General features: G+C 38.2%; 1 protein-coding gene across 5 annotated transcripts in view; it reads left to right on the forward strand.

Moving 5' to 3' along the window:
• Nucleotides 1-26,570, forward strand: part of LOC136863230 (E3 ubiquitin-protein ligase RNF34) — a 349,689-nt gene that overhangs the window by 264,106 nt on the left and 59,013 nt on the right. For all 5 annotated transcript variants that reach the window (XM_068226351.1, XM_067139600.2, XM_067139602.2 and 2 more), the window contains one exon: nucleotides 7,701-8,524. In XM_068226351.1, coding sequence (XP_068082452.1) covers nucleotides 7,701-8,524 — 824 coding nt within the window. The remainder of the gene's footprint in view (nucleotides 1-7,700; nucleotides 8,525-26,570) is intronic.

Here is a 26,570-nt window from a genome sequence, read left to right on the forward strand (position 1 = left end):
AGTATATTAATGCATGTTGTTTTATATTTCCAGAGCCCTCCTGCCATATTATCACCCTTGCAATACCTTCAGGAGTACTTTTGAGAGTTAATTTTTTTTGAAAGAGCTGCAGAAAAGACAAACGTGTATTCTGTAGCCAAAACTGGCAAGTCTCTCCTGACCACAGCTGTTGAGATAAAGAAAGTTTTTTGGCATTAATTTGTGCATGGGTTGCACTCCTTATCCTAGACTTTCAGTGTATTGGCAGAAGGGCATTGAATTAAAATTAGTCAGTTCTACCATGTCCAGAGATAGGTACTTTGCTCTCAGGAAAAATCTGCATGTAGTGGATACAGTTAAAAAACCACAAGATTCAGGAAACAATGCTCTGTGGAAGATTCAACCCATTATTAACTGTGTTAGGGGAGCATGCTTACGGATTCCTAGGGACAATGGTACATATTCCATCGATGAGCAAATGATTCTATTTACAGGCTGATGTAAATTAAAACAATATGTTAAAAGTAAGCCCTGTCCTGTGGGATTAACAGACTTTCTTTTAACAACTTCCACAGGAATCCTGCTTGATTTTGAAGTATACCAGGGGAAAACCACACCTCTGCCTTGTAGAGAACTAGGTTTAGGACCATCTGTTGTGATACATTTGGCAGAGTCTTTGCCACTTGGTAGCTTTGTCTACTTTAACAGATATTTCACTACCATTCCCTTGCTAAGGTATTTAACTGAGAGGGGTATTGAGGGCACAGGAACCACAATGGTCAGTAGAATTAGGGTGTGAAACTGAAATCTGATAAAAATGAGCAGAGGTGAGAGCCATGAATATGTCAGAAGTGATGAAAAGGTTGTAGTAGTAGAGTGGAAAGACAGTCAGAAGGTTATCATGGCTTCTACATGCTCTGGCATCAAACCAGAAAAGAAAGTTAGAAGATAGTCAAAGGCAGAGGGGAAATACATTGATATAGACTGCCCATCTATTGTTTTTAGGTATAATCAGTGCATGGGTGTTGTTGATGTTAGCAATTAACAAACTGAATATTACCGCACTTGGTTTAGTACAAGGAAATGGACCTTAAAATATATTTTACACTTCCTTGAAGTTTGCAACTGTTAACAGTTGGGTGGTATGTAGGAGAGATGTTTAAAAGGTCAGAGAAAGAGAATAGAAAGGAAGGACCTGTTGCAGTTTCGAAAGGAAATAGCTGAAAAAGAGAAAATTGTGTGCTCCTGAAGAAGATGGGAACTCTGTCAATGACAATGAACTGCAAGATATACACCCCATCGCCAATACCCGAATGTGACAAGAGGTTTGATGGATATGAGCACTGGCCAGTCATAGACGACATTAAATCTCCAAGAATTTGTCGTCTTGAAGGATGTAAGAGTCATACAAAAGAACAATGTTCCAAGTGTGATGTTTACTTGTGTCTTTCTAAAGAAAAGAATTGTTTTGTGGTGTTCTATACTTCTAAGTGAATGGTAATCAAAATGTTCTTCTGGGACCAAAAATAGTTGACTACTTGTGTTCCTTTAATTTTTAAAAATTTAATTTTTTATTATTTAAATTTGCGATGGAAAAACCTTAACAGTTACGAAAGAAATGTTATTTGTGTGCTGTATTTGATTTGTAGTGGTTGGAGTAAGTGAAATATTTTTCTGTTTGCGAATCATGCATTGGTAGTACTTTGTTTTGAGCTCCACACATAGGTAATATTTACTCAATTAAATCCTGACAAGCACAATTGTGCTGGTGCTATTGTGACAAGGTGAGTCGAGAAATAATTTTTTGCATAGTTTTCCCATGTACTAAATCTTATTCTGACCCCCATAATTTTCTCCAGCCATCTTGGGGCTTACAGAGTTTCCCGATTGGTTCATTTATTCTATACCTCTGATTATACTTCTTTTAAATAAATCCCACTTGTATTCCCCCCTTTTTACACTTCTTTTGCATTTATTATTTCCTTCAATGGGTACACTAACATCACTGACTATATTGTAACTCACAGTAACAGTGAAACTCGCACTCTGCTTTCAGTGAGACAATATATCACAACAACTCGATCTTTACAGGCTGAAAGTGGCCATCTCATGGAGAGGTCTGGTTTCTGCATGAAATGCTAAATCTTATGCCACCATACAGAGAACTTAAAGAGGTCGGAGATGTACCATTACTGTCTAAAATGATAGCTCTATGTTAGAAGACAGCATGTATTCTTAACTCAAAACCAACAAAAGGTAGGGAAGTACCATTTCTAAAATAACTGATTCCGTTAGTGTTTCTGCAGGGTAACGTAACCAGTGCGTGCTACATTGCACAGGTTGTTGTTCCCGTGTTACTGCCATTTCTTCGACAGGGAGGTGATGTGCTTTTCAACAGGATATTGCATATCCACATAGAGCTGCTGTGATGCAACTTGCTGTATGTGGTGTACAACAACTGTCCTGGCCAGTAAGATCACCGGATCTCTCACCAGTTAAAGACGTATGGGACACGATGAAGTGGGAACTTGCGCGTTACCCCGAGCCTGCAAGAACCATTGCCGAATTGCATAAAAGGTGCAAGATGCATGGGACAATCTATCACAGGATGCCTTTATGATCGTTTGCATGCGCAAATACATGCCTACATTGCTGCTAGAGGGGGATGTTACACTGTGTATTGGTGTGGCTGTTTGGGCACCCTTTACTGTGATGTGTGTTTCATTTAGTCTGAATTTGTAATATTATACTCCTGCAATGATGAAACTACTTGTCACATCGCTCGTGAATAAAATGACCTTGTGGTTGTTGTTGTGGATGTTGCATGTTTTTTCTGGCAGTGTAGTTCTGCTGATCCCATTGTGGCAATATTTTCATGCCAGAAATACAGGACAGCAGTATTATTACCTGTATTATGGATTGCTTGGTTGTAGTAAAAGTACTGATCTTCATAGAACACAGGGGCCGATGACCTTCGATGTTAGGCCCCTTAAAACAACAAGCAAGCATAGAACACAGAAGAATGGTGTAACTTTGGACAGAATAATGCTTGCTGAAGATCCACACACAAGTTCTCTACACTTTTGTTGGTTTTGCTATTTTCAGAATCAGCCACAAGTTTTATATGCTACTTAGGCTCTAGTGTGGTTATTGTGCTTTCAATGTCAATTTGTTTACATTCTTCTTCAGATGAGTCTGCAGTCATCTGAATTGAACAATCCATCACAGTATGAGCAGGAATCGGTCCTAGGAATTACAAATTTCAATTGAATAATAATGTTATCAGTTTTACGTTCCATTAACTACTTCTGAATTTTGTCCTGTAGGAGTTCCTTTACATGCCCATAAACCTATAGGATTATTTGATCACTTTCAAATACCCCTGGACTGAGGCAAAATCGAACCTGCCAAGTTCGGCTCGGAAGGCCAGCGCTCTACGATTTGAGCTACTCAACCCAGCAAATTTTAACTGAAAATCACTTCTAAAAGTATCTCTCTATGTGCTTTTACTGACATAAACATTGGATATTTGTCCTGGAAAAGTTCATACATTTTCTGCACATTCACTCTTGGACTTAATATACAGTTGGCATGTTTAAGAAAACCTCATTTTCATTGGCTTTACCAATGTGCAGAAGCAATTGTATATGTTCTCACCTTTATTGGATGATGTAACGTAATTGTGGAAATAATATATTCCATTAAATCACTTGGAATACATTTGGACAGTGTTGATCAACAATAGCCAACACATCTTTTCATAAAGCAGGAAGTTCATCTGTAACTTACTTAACCTTTCAAGCGGTAATGACAGAATAAATCGTCATAGCCGCATGGCTTCCTAAGTGGCCGTGACTGAATATTCCGTCATCACATTGTGAATGTCTTTCGGCAATGGGTATGACAACTTATTCGATCGTAAGATCCAAGATCGCTTTCCTTTGTGCGTGTATGTTTCGAGCTTTGCCTACAGCAGCATTCTCCTAAAACCACATGACCGGGCGTAATGCTTTCGTTCTGTGCCCAGCTGGCAGCCAGCTGGTATCGGCCGCCAGGCTTCTGCGAGTGGTAGATAGTGCATTATGGCAGGTGCAAGCGGAGCTCGGAAACGTCTGCAAGAAGAACAACTGTTTGATTTATTATACTGTTACAATTCGGAGAGTGATGCGTCATCTGATAGTGAGACTAATGTTGAAATGTCAGAAGATAACAAGTGCATTGGTGAAAGCGACTCAAGTGAGCATGACGGTAGCACTAGCGGTGATATTCAGTTCGGTGTATGGACAAAGGTAGGATGTGAACGGCCGAGATTTAGATTTACAGTGCAACCTGGACTAAATGTACAAATTGAAGACATAAATAATACGCTAGAATATTTTCAATTATCACTCCTGAATTAGCGGAACTAATCAGTAGGGAAACCAACCGGTATGCTCAACAGTGTTTAGAAAGCACACCAACCTTCAAACTATATTCGAGAGTGAATCAGTGGATTGACACGAATATTGATGAAATTATGACTTTACTTGCTTTCTTTCTCTTGCAAGGCACTCATCTGCTACCTGACAACAAGAACTACTTTTCTTGTAGACAGATATTAGAGACCCCAATATTTTTGGAGCTGTTCTGTGAAAGAAGATTTCATCTCCTTCTCAAATTCTTACACTTTGACGATAACGAAGCATACGATGAAGCCACATGTGGTCCGAAGAAAGTCTACAAATTGAAACCTATTCTGGACCACTTGAATAGTAGATTCTGAAGTGTGTACACACCCAAAAGTGATGTGTCTGTAGATGAGTCTCTTATGTTATTGTGGGTTTCCCATTGCTTTCCTCACTGAGCCAGATTCTCTTTCCTTACGCTTGGCACTATAATCATTTTAATAGCTTGAAAGTGAGACTTTGTTTTTTTAAACCTGATGAAAATACCTGACCAATTAAAAGTATCTCACCGTAAATTCCAATTGCTTTCCTCAGCGAGCCAGACACCTTGCCCTTCGTACTATGATCATTTTTGACAGCTTGATACATATTCTGTACTTTTTGAACCTGATAAAAATACTATACTACACAAGAGTATCTATATGTTACTTCCCAGTACCTTATGGAAAATGAGCCACTGTGTTAGTAGCTACTCGAAAGAAATGTACCACTTGAAAGGTTAAACTCTGTTGAGGTGCATGATGACATTCCCTGACCTCTGCTCTTGCCTTCATCTCCATTTTCCTATGTGGTACTGTTAAGCAACTCTTTTGAAAACCTAATGTGGTCCTATTCGTGCATGTCTCAGACCACATCAGGAAAGATACCAAACTTTGGTTCTAATTCTAGATCCTATTCATATTTTCTTCCTGCAAATTTAATGCATGCGAAACTGGAACTACTTCTACTACAATCGTGATATAAATCGTCATGTAAAACTACAGCCTGTTTCTGCTTTGTGTCGTTAACTAATGCCACATTACCATACACAAGGACCAGCCAGAAACTTCATAGATATTTCCAGGCTCCTGGAGCCTCAAGTGCTGGCAAGTAAGCAACATGTATATTATCTATATATATAAAATAAGAGTTTTGTCTGTACATTGCTCAGAATTTTAAAAGGATGGTATTTCTGTATCAGTCTTGTCCATAGTAGCAAGGAAATGCATTTTTTAATTTTCCGTAATTTCTGTCTGTCTGTCTGTCTGCCTGTACGTACACACATCACGAGAAAACGGCTGAAGAGAATTTAATGAAAATCAGTACGTAAAGTCGGAAAATAAGTCGCTACAATCTAGGCTACAAATAATATTTTTCACGCTGAAAGAAATGGTAGTTTAGGGGAAGGCCTAACATTTAATTTTCAAATATTTATGTTAATAGTGGTCCTATCTTAATGAAAATCGATATGCAAAGTCGGAAAATAAGTCACTACAATCTAGGCAATAAATAATATTTTTCACGCTGAAAGAAATGGTAGTTTTGGGGAAGGCCTAAAATTAAATTATCAACTTTTTATGTTATTAGTAGTCCTATTTTAACAAAAATCGGTATGCAAAGTCGGGAAATAAGTCGCTACAAACTAGGTCATAAATAGTTTTATTCACGGTGAGTAGAATGGTAGTTTAGGGGAAGGCCTAAAATTTAATTATCAAATATTTGTGTTATTAGTGGTCCTATCGACAAATACTACATTACTAAAGTTATATAGTATTAAATTTCCGATCATTTATGTCTTATACATTTTTACCGTACCGGCTATGATGACAGAGATATTCATGAATTTGGATTTTTGTTGCTAAGTTCATATCGGCGCAAAGTCACGAGAAAATGGGTAGAGAGAATTTAATGAAAATCGTTATGTAAAGTCAGGGAATAAAGAACTACAGTCTACACTATAAATAATTTTGTTACGCCCTAATATCAGAGAGTTAAAAGAAAACTAAATGTGAAGGCCTACAACACAGAAAGCTCATGACATTGAACAACAATAACATTACATTGACCATTGTTTGTTGTGATGTGTTTTGTGTCTTCTGTTGCCAGTCATGTCCGATAGATGGGATTACTGCTGAATACAGAGTATCTTTTAAATTTGCTTTACATCACACCGACACAGATAGGTATTATGGCGGCGATGGGATAGGAAAGGGCTAGGAGTGGAAAGGAAGCGGCCCTGGCGTTAATTATGGTACAGCCCCAACATTTGCCTTGTGTGAAAACGGGAGACCACGGAAAACCATCTTCAGGGCTGTTGACAGTGGTTTTCAAACTCACTACCTCCCGAATGCAAACTCACAGCTGCGCACCCCTAACCGCATGGCCAACTTGCCCTGTCGCACCGAGTATAACAGCCTGCCTGAATATTGGTGAGAAATTGCTGGGGAGTTAGATAACTTTCTTCTTTAGCACCCCATTCCTCTGGTTCATACATTTTCTGATACTATTGGTACGTAAAACACTGGTTCATCATAGCATTCGAGCTATTCAGTCCCTACCTGGAGGCACTGATTGGAATGAGCAGTGTGTATATTTAACGGAAGATTGGCAGAGGAGTGTTCACGGCTGTCTGCGGCCTGGTCATACCAGCACTGGAACGTTGGACTGTTAGATCGGCATCGTAGTACTGTTCGTTAAAAGTGAGAAAATGTGCGGTTCTTCATTTGAGCGAGTATTTTATATGATAACATTGCTTTTAATCCCTACATTCCTAGTGACGTTTTTGTAATGCCTAAGTTAACTAACTGTAGTTAGGAAAACCACAAAGACAGTCTTTCTTAGAATCCCGTAGTGAAGCACGGGTATATCAGCTAGTAGTATATATATTCACCACAGAGGCTGCATTAATGAAAGTCAAACTAACATGAACTTGAGAAAGTCTCTCGCGAAAGAATCTTAACGTTATACTTAAGAATGTGTCATCTCTCTTTTGCTTCATATTTGCTCCATCTACACAGATTGGTTTTCAATGAGGCTATGATGAGAATGGGCTAGGACTGGCAATGGAGTGGCCATGACTTCAATTAAGGTACTGGTGTTAATTCTAAAAATGTGCCATAAGTATCTTTGTATAATAGTGTGATTAAATATGGAATGTCTTAAAATGTAAGATGTACTTCCTCATAATTTAACAGTCTTGCTTGTATGATTGATACAAGACACCTGGCTGATGTTTTTATGGTTTGTAATTGTATGTTATGTATTTGACTGATTTTTTTTCTTTCTACCTTTTCTCAGAAAAAAATGAACTGGTGGACTTAGTGATGCAGCATGCTTCACTGTCTGCAGCTGTGTGCAATTGTCGATGCAGTACACAGATAAACCCACAGTCTTTCTTTACTGCTGTTGGTTCAGTTGACCCTCAATTAAATATAAACTCAGATAATAGTAGAGAGACTCTCGATGCTGAAATGTCCAATGCACTTCCCGATCAACAAATGGAAGTAAACGCTTCAACAGAAAATGACAGTGAATCTGGTGTTGAAATAGCTGAGCTGCTATCTAATGCAAGTGACCGCAGTAATGTGAATCGAACCGAGCCAGTATGTGAAGAGCCTATTGACCTCTCAACTTCTCTTCCAGCAGCGAGATGTTCCGGAATTGATGTTGAACCCAAGCAATTTGAAGAGAGGATAGTTTCAGATTATGTAAATACCGAAGACCCGCATCCATCTGCATTTTATTTTGGGGCTGCCGGGAGTTCAGGGAAAGAACAAGTTTTTGATGCAAGTGAGCATGTTTCACTTGGAAAGAATGAACATGTAACTTCTGCAGATTTGAATGCAAGTGAGGAATCTGTTGTATATTCATATGAGGAATGTGTTCCTAATGAATCAGGAAGTGATGCAGGATATGTTCCAAGTGGGGCATCGGGAAGTGCAGGTTATTGTGTAGAAGCAGCTGGAAATGTTGAGTATCTTTCAAAAAATCTTGCAAAATTTTTTGGAAACACATCTCATCCTGAAAGGGCAGGTGAAGGACCTTGTGGAGGAGCAGGTGAAGTCTTTACTGAAGGATTCAAAACCTGTGATAATGTCTCTGAACAACCTGGTCCATCTCGGGTAAGTTTCATAATTGATTTTTATTTTAATGAAGGTTTTCTTTGGGTATGATGTGTGATGTGATATTGTCAGCTTTCTCTCTCTCTCTCTCTCTCTTTTTTTTCTTTTCTTTTTTCATGATTATTACATTTTGCCTGTTTGCTGGATGTGTCCAAATTCCTTATAATTTGCTCTTATCAAATTTTAAATGTACCTTATCGATGTAAATAGATGTGAGAAGAATCATAGACAGGAATTTGTAGGTATGTGTTACATGCATTTTTCACCGACCTATTTTCCACTTTGTTGCTGATATCCCAGATTTCTCATTAGTTATTTTGCAGTTTTTAGTGTGTATACTTACTGTGATCTAATTTAGATTGAGCATATTTCTAATCGAGATTATTCATCCCTGAAGAAATATTCATGTTTTACATTGTAGACAATTCCAGATATTGCATTCTGGAATGTTAAATGCCATGGTTAAACAGAGCAGTGGTTTCCGCTGCTTCTACAGTGAGTGAGGGTGAAGATTTTTCAGGTGTAAGTAGAGGCAGAAAGTAAATATTCTTACTAGACAGTGTGAACTGAAGCACTGCTCTGGTGTTTCAGGTAGAAAGGCAATATGAAGAATGCCATGTATGGAAGTAGAGTTAGTGTGAAGGGATATAATAAGTGGTATGCATTAAATGAAGCATTTGATATTACTTCTACTTTAGTAAATAGTTACAGTAAATGTTATTATGTGTATCCATAAAGCTTGTGCTTTTACTGTGATGAAATTATTTGCTCCTATAGACTTAACTTTGACTGTTACAGTGCCGTTGCTTGGTTCTCTATCTGTTTGCATGTGCATCATCTAGCTCCTTGAGTAGTTGCCTTATTGCTGGCACATGTAACACGTAGCATTGTGCGATTCTTCATAATGCTTTTCTATAATGTGTATCCTAATGTTCATATTATGTAGAGAAGTTACATTTTTCATGACTACACCTCTGTTATCTCCAGTGCTTGTGTTCACCTGTGAACATTTCTTCATGGCAATGTCTACAACTCCATTTTTAATACTTGGAGTATTTCAAGAACATAGTCTTACAGACCTTCATGCTTGTCTTTTGACAGGTAAATAGAATACAAGAGAATGCTATCGTCTTGAATGGTCTATGGTGTTTTGTTTGGTAATATACTTATATCGGTGTTGCTGTGTGTGAACTGATATTGCCTGTAGTAATTTCCTAATCCATCGTAACTCTTGAATGTTTCAATTCTGTTATCTTCATTTATTCTTTCATTGCATCTAGGTCTACAGTGTTGACAACACATTGAAGTTCCTGGAGTATTAACTTCTCAAGATGACAAGTATTGTTCATATCTTTTATGTCTACCTCTTGACACAAATCGTGACCACCTCTGCATATTTCATTTATTCTTTCCTAACTTTGCTGATTTCTGAGGAGCTATTTGCTTTCCCCTCAATTCTTTGGCATTGGTGGGATTTTTTGGCATATTTTAATAGTTGTGACTTCATCTTCACTTTCATGGGAAAAGCTGTTTTTAATGTATTATGAGTCATCTGAAGACAAAAGTGGGATTAATTCATCTTCAACATTATCCATATATTTAGAATGATCACATTTCAGCAGGTCTTGGTTCCATGTAATCGTGTAGTTCTGAATGTTTAGAATATGTCCTATCAACTTCAACAGGATCTGCAATGTTACATCCGTGGGTAATGCACTCATTTACATCATCATACTGTAGAACACATTGTTAAGGTTTTGCAGAAGTGACATATGGAGCTCCTGTGATGTACATTTGAAATAAATCACAAGATTTAGGTTATTATAATTATATATTCCGTAGACATTGAATGAAATATTTGAAATAATTGAGATTATCTAAATAATCAAGTTTGGTCATCTTTCCAGACACATCGAAAACTGCGTGAAGCAAATCCCGCGCACCGGTCCGAAGACCTCACTAAATCATTCAGTCGGTAGTAGCGAAGGGCAGTGTGTACAAAGGGCAAGGACGTAATCAACGTGAGCTTATGACTCGCGCTTACTGGGAATTCCTCGTTCATGGGGAGCAATTGCAAGCCCCAATCCCTAACACGAAGGAGGTTCAACGGGTTGCCCAGTCCTTTCGGACTAGGAGGACACGCTGATTCCTTCAGTGTAGCGCGCGTGCAGCCCAGAACATCTAAGGGCATCACAGACCTGTTATTGCTCAATCTCGTGCGGCTAGAAACCGCCTGTCTGTCTAAGAAGTACTACAATATTTTAATTATAATTAACATGTTCCTCGCGGCTCAGGTCACCACGTGTCCTGAAGCATGTTACTCATCCGTTGGTGCGAACTTTCCAAAATAGCAGAGTAAATAACTGCATCCTAGTTACAAATTTCTGATAACTAATGGCAACATCGTGTTCATATTGACGTAAAGGATCGAGGCGTATTGCTAGTGTTGATCGGCCCACTAGCGACCCGAAGGAAAATTTTTTTGCTTCCTTTCATATCGCTTCATTGTGTTCGGATTGTTGTCTGACCTACCTTTTTCTTGCGGAAATCGCTTAACGCGGTTACAGCGAACAAAGCCTACAATGTTGCTGCTTTCACATGCAGAATAGTACCACCTTTTTTATATCTCATGTAACCTATTCCTCTTTACATTGCTCTAAGTTAAGCGAACATACGTTTTCTGATTTTTATTAATTGGAGTGGTTATTGGCATATTTATTGTCTCCCCTAGATAATATTTACAAGCAAGTTCACGTCTTCTTTTAGGCATGGAGTCTTCACATTCTAGCACACCGGTGGCATGGAAAAGAAAGAGGTTTAGGATGGCACTGGATCCTGGACAAATTGCTCATTATTTGGAACAAAGTGATGACAGTGACAGTGATTTCTCTGTAGTATCTGATGATAAACCTACGTACAGCCTCCAAGGTAGTGACTCATCTGCTAAAACAGGCAGTAACCCAGAAACATGCGGGTCACCTATTTATGGACACAAAACTCCAAGTGATAATTCTCTGTCAGTCAGCTCCACCCATGCAGCCCAGCCTGCCAGCCTTCCACTATGCAGGCACATGAAACAGGAAAGCAATTTGTCAGTTAGCCCTCAGTGTGGTCACTGGTTCGAAACTTGTCCCGTTATGATACGTTAAAAGTAAACCTGTTTCGACCGTGCCCACTGAGTGAGCGCCACATAAACGAGTCCTCAATTCAAGTTTGACCTAACCAGTGCTTCATCTTCTTACCCCACGAACCTACTACACTGGTGTAGCAGGGGGAGAGGTGAAACTCCCACGTGGCGCATCCCAGGTGGCAGATAGTGGGGTCTTAACGGGCTTGTCAGTGGACTTGAGGGAAATAAAATACCTTTCGCGGACCAAACACACAACCCTCTGTGGGTGGGGGACGCAGGCGAAGAATACGCCCACGGTATCCCCTGCCTGTCGTAAGAGGCGTGTTACGACCGCGTGTCGCAACGCGCCCCTTTCATGTCTCAGTGCCAAGCGAACAGACTCGAGCGAGTCTCGAATCCGCGACCTCGGAGACTAAGGATATTGAGTATTGATCTAGAGTTTTTATGATCATATAACAGTGGCAAGGAGTTACAGTGTTTCATGTATTGAATGATAATTGTATTAAGTGAAAGAGAGTTATAGGTATCAAAGCATAAGACTTCATACAAGTTTTACTTGAAGCAAGCTGGTGCAACATGAAGTCGGCTTATATGTAACGTTGTGCAATGGTCAGCTACACGGCATCAGTGTAAATCAGAGAACACAAAAAAAGTCCTGTAAATATTTCTAGAAGCAAATAGAAGCAAATATCGCGTAGATTGTTGACGCAGCAAGAAGCAAAATTGTTCGAGTGTATTCTATGACGCACCCCTTCAGTTAGTGGGAGGAACTCGTGAACCAATCTGTAACCGCTACTACAGTGGTTACACAAAACAAGACACTAAGCACAGTAAAGGGGGGAAGGTAAGATCAACTGCACAATATCAGAAACCACTACACACTCAGAGAAACATCAGCTGAAATTACGCGGATCTCCGCCGACCAAAACATACGTAAATATCAGTAGGGCCAACTAGTGGACAATAAACCAGGAAAGTACCGAGCTCGATAGCTGTAGTCGCTTAAGTGCGGCCAGTATCCAGTATTCGGGAGATAGTAGGTTCGAACCCCACTGTCGGCAGCCCTGAAAATGGTTTTCCGTGGTTTCCCATTTTCATACCAGACAAATGCTGGGGCTGTACCTTAATTAAGGCCACGGCCACTTCCTTCCCACTCCTAGCCCTTCCCTGTCCCATCGTCGCCATAAGACCTATCTGTGTCGGTGCGACGTAAAAAAACTAGCAAAAAAAAAAAAAAAAACCCCAGGAAAGTTGAAGCAGGTAGGACCTACCGAGGGCATGGACATGGCTTAGATTGCAGATTCCGAAATAAATCAACCGTGATCCTTAAATTTGAAAAATGTTATTTACCAAAGGATTTTACAAATACATTCCAAACAAAATCCGCCAACTTCCAACTTGCAAACTATATTCTCCGTGATACAGATAAGTTAGAAGTTCTTTGATAATGTCTTTCTACTAGTTCAAAATTTCAAACCAACTATACATCTAGTTACAAATCCAGTTGTACAATGCAATTTACAGTGAAGTAAACGTACTCTCCAAAACTCTAGCGTACCTCAAGAGACACTGAACTACCAGAGGCAGACCTCAAGGTAAATATATTAATCTACAATCTACATATTTAGTGAAACAAGAAAAGGGAATGCCTCGAAAACAAACAGGCAAGCCCAGGTGAAAAGCTAAGGCGTCATAAATAATTAATTTGACGAATCTAGGTTAGGCTAGTGCAGACTCCTATACGAAATAGCAACCGAACATTACGGAAATTTTAGCCGGAACGGAATTCAAGAGTGCTTACCCAAAGGTGGCCCATCCCAGAAGCGAAGCGTCGCACACGACGTAAAACTTCAGACAGACCAAACAGACTAAGGAAGACCAGGCCAAGACAAGACAAGACAGACCGAATTATCACGAACGCTGCCTCGCTCTCTATATATAGGTAAACCCTGGCCTTGGGGTAGCCAATCAGAATGCACGAGTCCGCGTATGCCCACCTAGATTCACCAATCACAATTCCTACTACAGTCACGAACTTTAAATAACATTCTCGAATACACACACTCGCGAACCTTCCATTTCCAGAACAGTCAGAATATATATTCTAGAAGACATAACCAACAAAATACAACACACCGTGCTCAAAAATTCATGTAACATTTAAGGATACTTCCAGTAAGTACAGAACTGAAATCTACTATTTACAAATACCATATGTTACAAATATTACACAGTACAGGTTAGGTCATTACTCATAAAACATAGTACCACACTTTACAAATAAAGTCTTCAATAAACATTTTCCACTTCCACTACATTGTTCACCTGTGAGACAATCGGACTCTAAAACGTCTTATTCTACGGGAGTAGAGAGGGAAAAGCTTCAAGAAACGTCGAACGTAAGATATAGGTAATGATACTTCGGAGATCGAGGAGATTCTGGCTGACCACCGTGATAGCAACATGTGTTTATGGCTGAGCGCCACAAGGGAGAGAAATTGTCTAGCTTCAGAACAAATAATGTGCGTGTGGCTGCGAGTCAGAACAGTGCAGAACTTGTAGGTTATGTACGTAGCAGTAAGCCGCATATCTAGTTAAATGTGGCTTAGCAAAGTCTAGAAACTGTGTTGAATTACGCGAGGCAGTGAGGGAAACGCTGTGTACAGCATAATTAGCAGGTTGCTAGTTCAAAGACTTGAGCTGCAACAATACGAACATCGAACTGTTTTGACAGGAGGGCCAAGTGTCTTAGTGAGCTTATCCTATTAGTAAACATAACCTTGTAGTCAGAACTGTTGGGAGAAAGACTACGCTGGTCAACAACAGAGTTTGAGGGTGTTGTGTTCGAATTCCAGGGCTTCACATTCGCGTGAACTAAACATCGCATCATACAGCGCGACTACGGTATCACGGGCGCAGAGAAGAATTCAAGAGAGAAGATGACATTGAAGATTGAAGAAATCCTCAATCAAAAGCTAAGTAACTACCAAGTTTGTATGGTACAAACTTACTGTATTATAGATTGCAATTGAACAGGATATTCAGAGACTTTGAAAGAGACTAGTGCTCGACAATAATGTATTTTAGTGTACCATTTGCCACCGAGGTAGACACCTCATTTGCAAATAAAGAGATTTTGATTTTGATTTGATTTGATATAACCAAGAGCATAAAGTGTATCTGTACAAAGTGTTTCAAGTTTCTTGATTGTATATGTGTAATGTGTGTCTTTCTATTCAATACAGGTGAAGGGAAGAGTGTGAGTTTGTAAAGGTAATCTTATTATTTTAAGATTAAGCTCCCGAAAACTCGAACCCATAGTCCCCAGCCTGCCGAATCCTTAGGATCACGACAGGCTACTAAAACGGGAGACCAAGTTATGATTGTCTTAGAATCATAACACTACCTATAATTAGTACCACCACGCGGGGAACACCATGGGTTGCTTTTACTTGCGCGTAGTACCACTATGTTAGGTACAAAATAGGTTTGTGATTAGTAGCAACAGTGTGTGAATCAGGGTGGGTTTTACAGAACCTGTGATTAATACCACTATATGAGCGACACCATGCGTCTGCCTTGCCTATGATTAGTGTCCACTATGTGAGGAACACCATAGGTTTGCGTTGCCTGTAAATGGCACTACAATGTGAGGAATGCCATAGGTCTGTGGTACATGTGCGCATTACATTACGTGTGAGTAGTACCATAGCGTGTGGAATACCGCGAGTTTACGCTACTTTTGATTATTACCACAACATAACAAATACCATGGTTCTACTTTCCAAGCGATGAGTACCATTATGAGGGCCTGATGACCTGGATTTTGGACCCCTTTAGACTACAAGCATCATCGATTCAGTATTGTGCTTTAGAAGCAGTCCCTTGATCAGTACTACTATTGCTTAACGCTAGTTTCTGGGAATGTGAGGCATTGCGGGTCGGATCCACTGATTGTTTTAAATTCATATCCATCCATTCATTCTTCATCCTCACATTTTGAATTCTGGTCAGTGGAGAATTTTGTACTTTTAATTTGTCATTACATTTAGTCTCATTTTGTACCATTAGGGGCCGATGACCTCGATGTTAGGACCCTTTAAACAACAATCATCAACATCGTTATTATCATCTTCTTACTCAGCCTTCCCAACCCAAACCATGAACCAACGAGACCTAGACCGGCTAAACCAAAGCATGGACACCTTCCATGCAGCTGTAGACCGCCTCAGTAATCACCCTGCTTACTGACAATCCCCCTACCACAACATCAACCTGCCACACCCTCACCACCCTCATCTCACAGTTATTATCAAATCCCAAACCTCTCGCCTCAGATCAAACCTAATCAACATACACATCAAGATATCTCAGAAGAGAAGAAGAAGAAGAAGAAGAAGAAGAAGAAGTTGAAGAAGTTGACCATACTGTTCCCCTCTTCTGCATCAGGAATAATACCACCTTCCCACAATCAGCCAAGTACCAAGTCCTAATCTTTAATCTCGCTTACCCAGACGCAGTCCTGATAACCCGCAAAACACTCATCAGTAACATTATGCCCATATTAATGAACACCTTGCAGTTGATATAGATGTTGATTCCCATAGGAAATCTGAAATATTTGTCATCGAAGAATCTCACAACCACCTAATGGTCACTCCCTGCCACAACACATCTGTCCCATACATTCTCAAAGCCCTGGAACATGTCAATATCCCTACTCCAGTCATTATCAACCCCAGCTGGAATACATCAAATCAACTAATCACTCTCGGACCCAGGGCCGTGTACCAGCAAACCCAAACCCTCCCTCCTCCTCCCCCCCCCCCCACCAACCTACAGTCCAACCTGTCTCCATACAAGCCACTCCAACTGCAGCCCTGCTGAAGATTTCTAGTCTCAAGTCAACCTCCGCCCTCCTGAACAACATACCTCCTCGCAAGGTACTCCACTCACAGCAGACTTCAACTCGCAAATCAACTTCCATCCCCCAAACCTAAAAGAAAAAACTTTTCTTCCATCCAAACCACCCCTCTATTGGATGATATTTCCATACAGATTTATCCCATCAACCAAGACACATGTTCACAAACTTTACCAGCCCTTTCCTGCTCCCCCTGTCCAGCACATTTACAAATAAATCCAAGCCTTCAACCGTACAACCACAACCCTCACACAAACCTCCCCTCTACCACAGGCCCCCAAGAAGAAATCCACGTCAATCAAACAACGTAAACCTCAGGAAACCATCACCACCCAAAACCCACCCACCCCGCACCCAAACCTTGCCCATCCCCTCCTGACCCATCTCTCACAATATTATAACTGTCTTAAACTGCACCACCATGCTAGTAGATGCAGAAATAATACCCGCTGCAATAGGTGTGGCGGTCCTCACTACCACACTGAATACAAGGTGCCTCGGGACCAGGTGAGGTGCCCCAACTGCCATGGTAGTCACGTGGCCTCGTTTCCTACTTCAAAAAAGGCAGTTATCAACAAACACAAGAAATTCACACGTACTAAGCCGATCTTAGCCTCTAGAACACCCCCTACTTCTACTCTCCACCCCCACGCGTCCACTGCTATTACCTACACCAAGTCGCCCCACACTCCTTCCTGCCCCCAACCTCCCTCAGCATAACCAAGCAACGAATATCCTACTTTCTCTACTACTAACTCTCATTCTGGCGCAAGTGTAATAGACTGATTTAACTTGAAAACAATATTCTTTAACCCATGGGTAAATAATGCCAATATCAAGCTGTGATTAGATTATTATTATTATTATTATTATTATTATTATTATTATTATTATTATTATTATTATTATTATTATTATTATTACATGTTGTCGGGGTAGATGAATAAATAAAAGAGTACAGCACCTGGTAGTGTCCTATTTCTAAGATTTATTAACTAAGCACTACAATTACAGATTTTCACACACTTACACAGTTCGCGCTCTCTCTCTCCTAGTTTCTCATGTTTCCCCCCCCCCCCACACACACACACACACACCGATTATTTACACTACAAAGTATAGATAAGAAATGTGTTTTTCCACCATTCAATACACAATTTATTTTAATAGATTAAGCTAGTACCGGTTTCGGCTCTTTAACGGCCATCATCAGCTAGTACATGTTTTGTTTTAGCCATTAGACAATACACAAGTTGTTATTGTATTAGGCATCCGGATGTCTAATGGGGGATGGAATAATAGCATATAATTAAAATATCAGTGGTCAGGTTAAAAAAGTTATAAATAGAGCATGAGTATGTAAAACATATTAAAAACACACAGGTCACAATATATAACATTTAAAAAGTTTCAACACATTAAAATTGTACGTATAGGTAGACACTTGTTAAAATTTTCAATTTATGTTATATGGATTCCATTCTTCTGTCCTCTGTGCAGATCCTTCTAAGTAATGTTGATTTTAGTTGTGTAGGGTAATCTTCGAGGACATTTTGAAACTAGTGTACGTCTTATTGATGTGGGCCTTTGTCATGATGAAATTTCGTTATGTTATATATCCCAACTTGTGATATACTATGGCAAGTTTCAATACAGCAAACAGCAGGTCTCGAGCATGTATTTAGAAGTAGTCGGTGGTAACACTTCTCTCGTCTATGTTTGTTCTTGTAGTCTGTAAAGATAAAGTGATATAAGTATGCCGGTAGTGTGTGCATGAAGGAATGCCTAGTGTGTGTATGGAAAGAGTACTTACTATAGTTGTTGTGGAAGTCTTGTGCTGATGTGTTTGAAGGCTTGTTGTGTTCTACTGCGAGTGAGTCTGGGGCTCATATTAGCTGTGGAGGGGAATGTAGGTGGAGGGGAAGAAGGAGTGGCCGTTGGAGAAGTAGGGGCGGGGTCAGGCTTGTGATTCGTTGGTTTGTTAGAGCGTGTGTTTACTATTTTGAGATAATCATTCTTTAATATCGGAATGGCTTTGTCAAAAATAATGCTGGTTTTTTCATTAATATAATTAATGTTATGATTGGGGTTGGCGTATTGGTCTAAAGAAATGTAGAAATCTTCGGTTATGTTGAGCAGGGGGCCCTTGGAGTTTATATTTAGTATCGTCATGTCGTTATTGATGTTTGTGAAACTATGCTTGGATTCTTCTACATGTTGGCCTATTGATGAGAAATGGTTATGTTTTACTGCATTTATATGTTCATTGTAGCGGATGGTGAAGTTTCTGCCTGTACGTCCTATGTAACTTATGTCACAGTTGTTACATTTGATACGGTAGACACCTGATTGGTTGTATTTATTGTTATTATTGACTGTTTTAGTGTTATGTATAATGTTGGTACTATTGTGTGTGGTTTTGAATACTGTTTTTATGTTGTGCTTCTTGAAAATATTAGTTATAGTATATATGTGGGTGTTGTTGAAGGTAAATAGAGCATAGTCTTTTTTGGGTTTGGCTGTTTTTGCTAATTTAGTTTTAGGTTGTGATTTTATTTTGTGAATGATTTTGTTGACCATTTCTTTGCTGTATCCGTTGTGTTTAGCTATGTCGTGGATTAACTTCAATTCATTATTTTGGTCTTCTGTTGTCATTGGGATGTTAAAGGCTCTATAAATCATACTATAGTAGGCTGCTCTTTTATGTGTATTGGGATGAATGGAGTCATTTTTTATGGTATTTGAGGTGTGTGTGGGTTTCCTGTAGATCTTGTAAGATAAGTGGTTGTCGTGTCTGGTTATTGTTAAGTCTAGGTAATTTAGTGCACGGTTATTTTCGGTTTCTTTGGTGAATTTAATTTGGGGATCTAGAGTGTTAAGCTTATCTAGTATAGTTTGTGTGTCAGTGGATCTATTATCTAAAACTACGAAGACATCGTCAACAAATCTGCACCAAAAATGTATATTCTCTATTTCTTTGATTGACGTGTATTCTAGGTTATCTATGTATATTTCTGCTAATATTCCGGAGGCAGGAGACCCCATAGGTAGGCCTTGTTGCTGATAAATGGTACCGTGAAATCTGAAATAGTTATTGTTTATGGCGAATTCAAGTAAGTTTATGAATTCGTTTATTTCTAAGGTGCTCAAGTTGCTATTGTTTTTTAGGTTAGATTCTATTATTTTGATTGTTTGTTTAACAGGAATGTTAGGGTACATATTTATTATGTCAAATGAAGCAAGAGTATGGTGTTGTTCGATCTTTAGCTCTTTGGTTCTGTTGCAAAAATCTATTGAGTTTAGTATTGTTTTGTTTGCTAAAAATGTATAGTGCTTTTTTAAAATTTTTTGGATGAATTGCGATAATTTGTAGGTTGGACTGGCTCTATAGTTTATAATAGGTCTCATAGGTACGTCTTCTTTATGTATTTTTGGGTAGGCTTTCGCGGTCGGTAATTGGGGGTTCATTGTTATGAGTTTAGCAGATTCAGTTTCGGTGAGAAGAAAATGTGTGTTTTTAAGTAAAATTTTTAAATTCCTTTGTATGTTATTGGTTGGATCTCGGCGTTTAATAGAAAAAGTATTGTCTTGGAAACATTTTTTAGTCTTTGTTATGTATTCATTTTTATCCATAATGACCGTAGTGTTGCCTTTGTCGGCCTTCGTTACTAGTAGATTGTTCTGTTTTATTTTATTTTTAAGTTTGTTTAAGTTCGATCTATTCTTGGTATTCATGTTTGGGTTATTGTTGTGGACGCTATTGATGTATTGCGGGATCTTTCTACTGATTTCGTGTCTTGCTTCGTCTCGTATGTCATATGGGATCTTTTGTAAAGCAAGTTCTGTTTCGGTAATGGTAGTTATAATATTCTGGTAGGATGATGCATTACCCCAGTTGTGTTTGGGTCCCCTGTTCAATATATCCGTTTCTACGTCGTCAAATACGGTTTGCGCAAGATTTTTTATAGGCGGATGGAATTTATGTTGGGAATTCTTGTTAGGAAGAGAGGGATCTTTGTTTTGGATTATGGTTAGTGGCTTTGGTTTACTTTGTTGTTGTTTCAGTGTTTCCAGTTTTTTGTTTAGTGTGTTTTGTTTCTTTATGGCTAAGTCTTCTATTTTTTCTCTGGAAATTCGTTGAAAGTAATTCCAATAGCTGTGTGGGAGTTCATGGGATGCTTTCAGGTGTGTTGAGTAAAGTTCATTATTAAGGTGTTGTTTCTTCCGATATAGGAATTTTATTTCTTCTTTTAACCAAATTTCATTAGTCCTGTTTTGTGTTTTGCGTGTCTGAGCGGTTCGTCTGTGTTTATTATTGTATTTCTGGAGAAATTTCGGTGTTAAGTTGTTTGAAAGGCATTCCTTCAAAAAGGCAATGCTTTTGGTTGTGTTCATTAGTTTAATTTTCAAGTTCTGATATTTAAATGCCTTACGTTTTGGCTGGTTGGCTTCCGTATTATTATTTATAAATTTCATTTTCCGTATTGACAGACTCAAAGTATAGATAAGAAATGTGTTTTTCCACCATTCAATACACAATTTATTTTAATAGATTGAGCTAGTACCGGTTTCGGCTCTTTAACGGCCATCATCAGCTAGTACATGTTTTGTTTTAGCCATTAGACAATACACAAGTTGTTATTGTATTAGGCATCCGGATGTCTAATGGGGGATGGAATAATAGCATATAATTAAAATATCAGTGGTCAGGTTAAAAAGTTATAAATAGAGCATGACTATGTAAAACATATTAAAAACACACAGGTCACAATATATAACATTTAAAAAGTTTCAACACATTAAAATTGTACGTATAGGTAGACACTTGTTAAAATTTTCAATTTATGTTATATGGATTCCATTCTTCTGTCCTCTGTGCAGATCCTTCTAAGTAATGTTGATTTTAGTTGTGTAGGGTAATCTTCGAGGACATTTTGAAACTAGTGTACGTCTTATTGATGTGGGCCTTTGTCATGATGAAATTTCGTTATGTTATATATCCCAACTTGTGATATACTATGGCAAGTTTCAATACAGCAAACAGCAGGTCTCGAGCATGTATTTAGAAGTAGTCGGTGGTAACACTTCTCTCGTCTATGTTTGTTCTTGTAGTCTGTAAAGATAAAGTGATATAAGTATGCCGGTAGTGTGTGCATGAAGGAATGCCTAGTGTGTGTATGGAAAGAGTACTTACTATAGTTGTTGTGGAAGTCTTGTGCTGATGTGTTTGAAGGCTTGTTGTGTTCTACTGCGAGTGAGTCTGGGGCTCATATTAGCTGTGGAGGGGAATGTAGGTGGAGGGGAAGAAGGAGTGGCCGTTGGAGAAGTAGGGGCGGGGTCAGGCTTGTGATTCGTTGGTTTGTTAGAGCGTGTGTTTACTATTTTGAGATAATCATTCTTTAATATCGGAATGGCTTTGTCAAAAATAATGCTGGTTTTTTCATTAATATCATTAATGTTATGATTGGGGTTGGCGTATTGGTCTAAAGAAATGTAGAAATCTTCGGTTATGTTGAGCAGGGGGCCCTTGGAGTTTATATTTAGTATCGTCATGTCGTTATTGATGTTTGTGAAACTATGCTTGGATTCTTCTACATGTTGGCCTATTGATGAGAAATGGTTATGTTTTACTGCATTTATATGTTCATTGTAGCGGATGGTGAAGTTTCTGCCTGTACGTCCTATGTAACTTATGTCACAGTTATTACATTTGATACGGTAGACACCTGATTGGTTGTATTTATTGTTATTATTGACTGTTTTAGTGTTATGTATAATGTTGGTACTATTGTGTGTGGTTTTGAATACTGTTTTTATGTTGTGCTTCTTGAAAATATTAGTTATAGTATATATGTGGGTGTTGTTGAAGGTAAATAGAGCATAGTCTTTTTTGGGTTTGGCTGTTTTTGCTAATTTAGTTTTAGGTTGTGATTTTATTTTGTGAATGATTTTGTTGACCATTTCTTTGCTGTATCCGTTGCGTTTAGCTATGTCGTGGATTAACTTCAATTCATTATTTTGGTCTTCTGTTGTCATTGGGATGTTAAAGGCTCTATAAATCATACTATAGTAGGCTGCTCTTTTATGTGTATTGGGATGAATGGAGTCATTTTTTATGGTATTTGAGGTGTGTGTGGGTTTCCTGTAGATCTTGTAAGATAAGTGGTTGTCGTGTCTGGTTATTGTTAAGTCTAGGTAATTTAGTGCACGGTTATTTTCGGTTTCTTTGGTGAATTTAATTTGGGGATCTAGAGTGTTAAGCTTATCTAGTATAGTTTGTGCGTCAGTGGATCTATTATCTAAAACTACGAGACCTGCTGTTTGCTGTATTGAAACTTGCCATAGTATATCACAAGTTGGGATATATAACATAACGAAATTTCATCATGACAAAGGCCCACATCAATAAGACGTACACTAGTTTCAAAATGTCCTCGAAGATTACCCTACACAACTAAAATCAACATTACTTAGAAGGATCTGCACAGAGGACAGAAGAATAGAATCCATATAACATAAATTGAAAATTTTAACAAGTGTCTACCTATACGTACAATTTTAATGTGTTGAAACTTTTTAAATGTTATATATTGTGACCTGTGTGTTTTTAATATGTTTTACATACTCATGCTCTATTTATAACTTTTTAACCTGACCACTGATATTTTAATTATATGCTATTATTCCATCCCCCATTAGACATCCGGATGCCTAATACAATAACAACTTGTGTATTGTCTAATGGCTAAAACAAAACATGTACTAGCTGATGATGGCCGTTAAAGAGCCGAAACCGGTACTAGCTTAATCTATTTAAATAAATTGTTTATTGAATGGTGGAAAAACACATTTCTTATCTATACTTTGAGTCTGTCAATACGGAAAATGAAATTTATAAATAATAATACGGAAGCCAACCAGGCAAAACGTAAGGCATTTAAATATCAGAACTTGAAAATTAAACTAATGAACACAACCAAAAGCATTGCCTTTTTGAAGGAATGCCTTTCAAACAACTTAACACCGAAATTTCTCCAGAAATACAATAATAAACACAGACGAACCGCTCAGACACGCAAAACACAAAATAGGACTAATGAAATTTGGTTAAAAGAAGAAATAAAATTCCTATATCGGAAGAAACAACACCTTAATAATGAACTTTACTCAACACACCTGAAAGCATCCCATGAACTCCCACACAGCTATTGGAATTACTTTCAACGAATTTCCAGAGAAAAAATAGAAGACTTAGCCATAAAGAAACAAAACACACTAAACAAAAAACTGGAAACACTGAAACAACAACAAAGTAAACCAAAGCCACTAACCATAATCCAAAACAAAGATCCCTCTCTTCCTAACAAGAATTCCCAACATAAATTCCATCCGCCTATAAAAAATCTTGCGCAAACCGTATTTGACGACGTAGAAACGGATATATTGAACAGGGGACCCAAACACAACTGGGGTAATGCATCATCCTACCAGAATATTATAACTACCATTACCGAAACAGAACTTGCTTTACAAAAGATCCCATATGACATACGAGACGAAGCAAGACACGAAGTCAGTAGAAAGATCCCGCAATACATCAATAGCGTCCACAACAATAACCAAACATGAATACCACCAATAGATCGAACTTAAACAAACTTAAAAATAAAATAAAACAGAACAATCTACTAGTAACGAAGGCCGACAAAGGCAACACTACGGTCATTATGGATAAAAATGAATACATAACAAAGACTAAAAAATGTTTCCAAGACAATACTTTTTCTATTAAACGCCGAGATCCAACCAATAACATACAAAGGAATTTAAAAATTTTACTTAAAAACACACATTTTCTTCTCACCGAAACTGAATCTGCTAAACTCATAACAATGAACCCCCAATTACCGACCGCGAAAGCCTACCCAAAAATACATAAAGAAGACGTACCTATGAGACCTATTATAAACTATAGAGCCAGTCCAACCTACAAATTATCGCAATTCATCCAAAAAATTTTAAAAAAGCACTATACATTTTTAGCAAACAAAACAATACTAAACTCAATAGATTTTTGCAACAGAACCAAAGAGCTAAAGATCAAACAACACCATACTCTTGCTTCATTTGACATAATAAATATGTACCCTAACATTCCTGTTAAACAAACAATCAAAATAATAGAATCTAACCTAAAAAACAATAGCAACTTGAGCACCTTAGAAATAAACGAATTCATAAACTTACTTGAATTCGCCATAAACAATAACTATTTCAGATTTCACGATACCATTTATCAGCAACAAGGCCTACCTATGGGGTCTCCTGCCTCCGGAATATTAGCAGAAATATACATAGATAACCTAGAATACACGTCAATCAAAGAAATAGAGAATATACATTTTTGGTGCAGATTTGTTGACGATGTCTTCGTAGTTTCAGATAATAGATCCACTGACGCACAAACTATACTAGATAAGCTTAACACTCTAGATCCCCAAATTAAATTCACCGAAGAAACCGAAAATAACCGTGCACTAAATTACCTAGACTTAACAATAACCAGACACGACAACCACTTATCTTACAAGATCTACAGGAAACCCACACACACCTCAAATACCATAAAAAATGACTCCATTCATCCCAATACACATAAAAGAGCAGCCTACTATAGTATGATTTATAGAGCCTTTAACATCCCAATGACAACAGAAGACCAAAATAATGAATTGAAGTTAATCCACGACATAGCTAAACACAACGGATACAGCAAAGAAATGGTCAACAAAATCATTCACAAAATAAAATCACAACCTAAAACTAAATTAGCAAAAACAGCCAAACCCAAAAAAGACTATGCTCTATTTACTTTCAACAACACCCACATATATACTATAACTAATATTTTCAAGAAGCACAACATAAAAACAGTATTCAAAACCACACACAATAGTACCAACATTATACATAACACTAAAACAGTCAATAATAACAATAAATACAACCAATCAGGTGTCTACCGTATCAAATGTAACAACTGTGACATAAGTTACATAGGACGTACAGGCAGAAACTTCACCATCCGCTACAATGAACATATAAATGCAGTAAAACATAACCATTTCTCATCAATAGGCCAACATGTAGAAGAATCCAAGCATAGTTTCACAAACATCAATAACGACATGACGATACTAAATATAAACTCCAAGGGCCCCCTGCTCAACATAACCGAAGATTTCTACATTTCTTTAGACCAATACGCCAACCCCAATCATAACATTAATGATATTAATGAAAAAACCAGCATTATTTTTGACAAAGCCATTCCTATATTAAAGAATGATTATCTCAAAATAGTAAACACACGCTCTAACAAACCAACGAATCACAAGCCTGACCCCGCCCCTACTTCTCCAACGGCCACTCCTTCTTCCCCTCCACCTACATTCCCCTCCACAGCTAATATGAGCCCCAGACTCACTCGCAGTAGAACACAACAAGCCTTCAAACACATCAGCACAAGACTTCCACAACAACTATAGTAAGTACTCTTTCCATACACACACTAGGCATTCCTTCATGCACACACTACCGGCATACTTATCACTTTATCTTTACAGACTACAAGAACAAACATAGACGAGAGAAGTGTTACCACCGACTACTTCTAAATACATGCTTGAGACCTGCTGTTTGCTGTATTGAAACTTGCCATAGTATATCACAAGTTGGGATATATAACATAACGAAATTTCATCATGACAAAGACCCACATCAATAAGACGTACACTAGTTTCAAAATGTCCTCGAAGATTACCCTACACAACTAAAATCAACATTACTTAGAAGGATCTGCACAGAGGACAGAAGAATGGAATCCATATAACATAAATTGAAAATTTTAACAAGTGTCTACCTATATGTACAATTTTAATGTGTTGAAACTTTTTAAATGTTATATATTGTGACCTGTGTGTTTTTAATAT

Source organism: Anabrus simplex, chromosome 2, assembly GCF_040414725.1.
Source record: "Anabrus simplex isolate iqAnaSimp1 chromosome 2, ASM4041472v1, whole genome shotgun sequence".
NCBI lineage: Eukaryota > Metazoa > Arthropoda > Insecta > Orthoptera > Tettigoniidae > Anabrus > Anabrus simplex.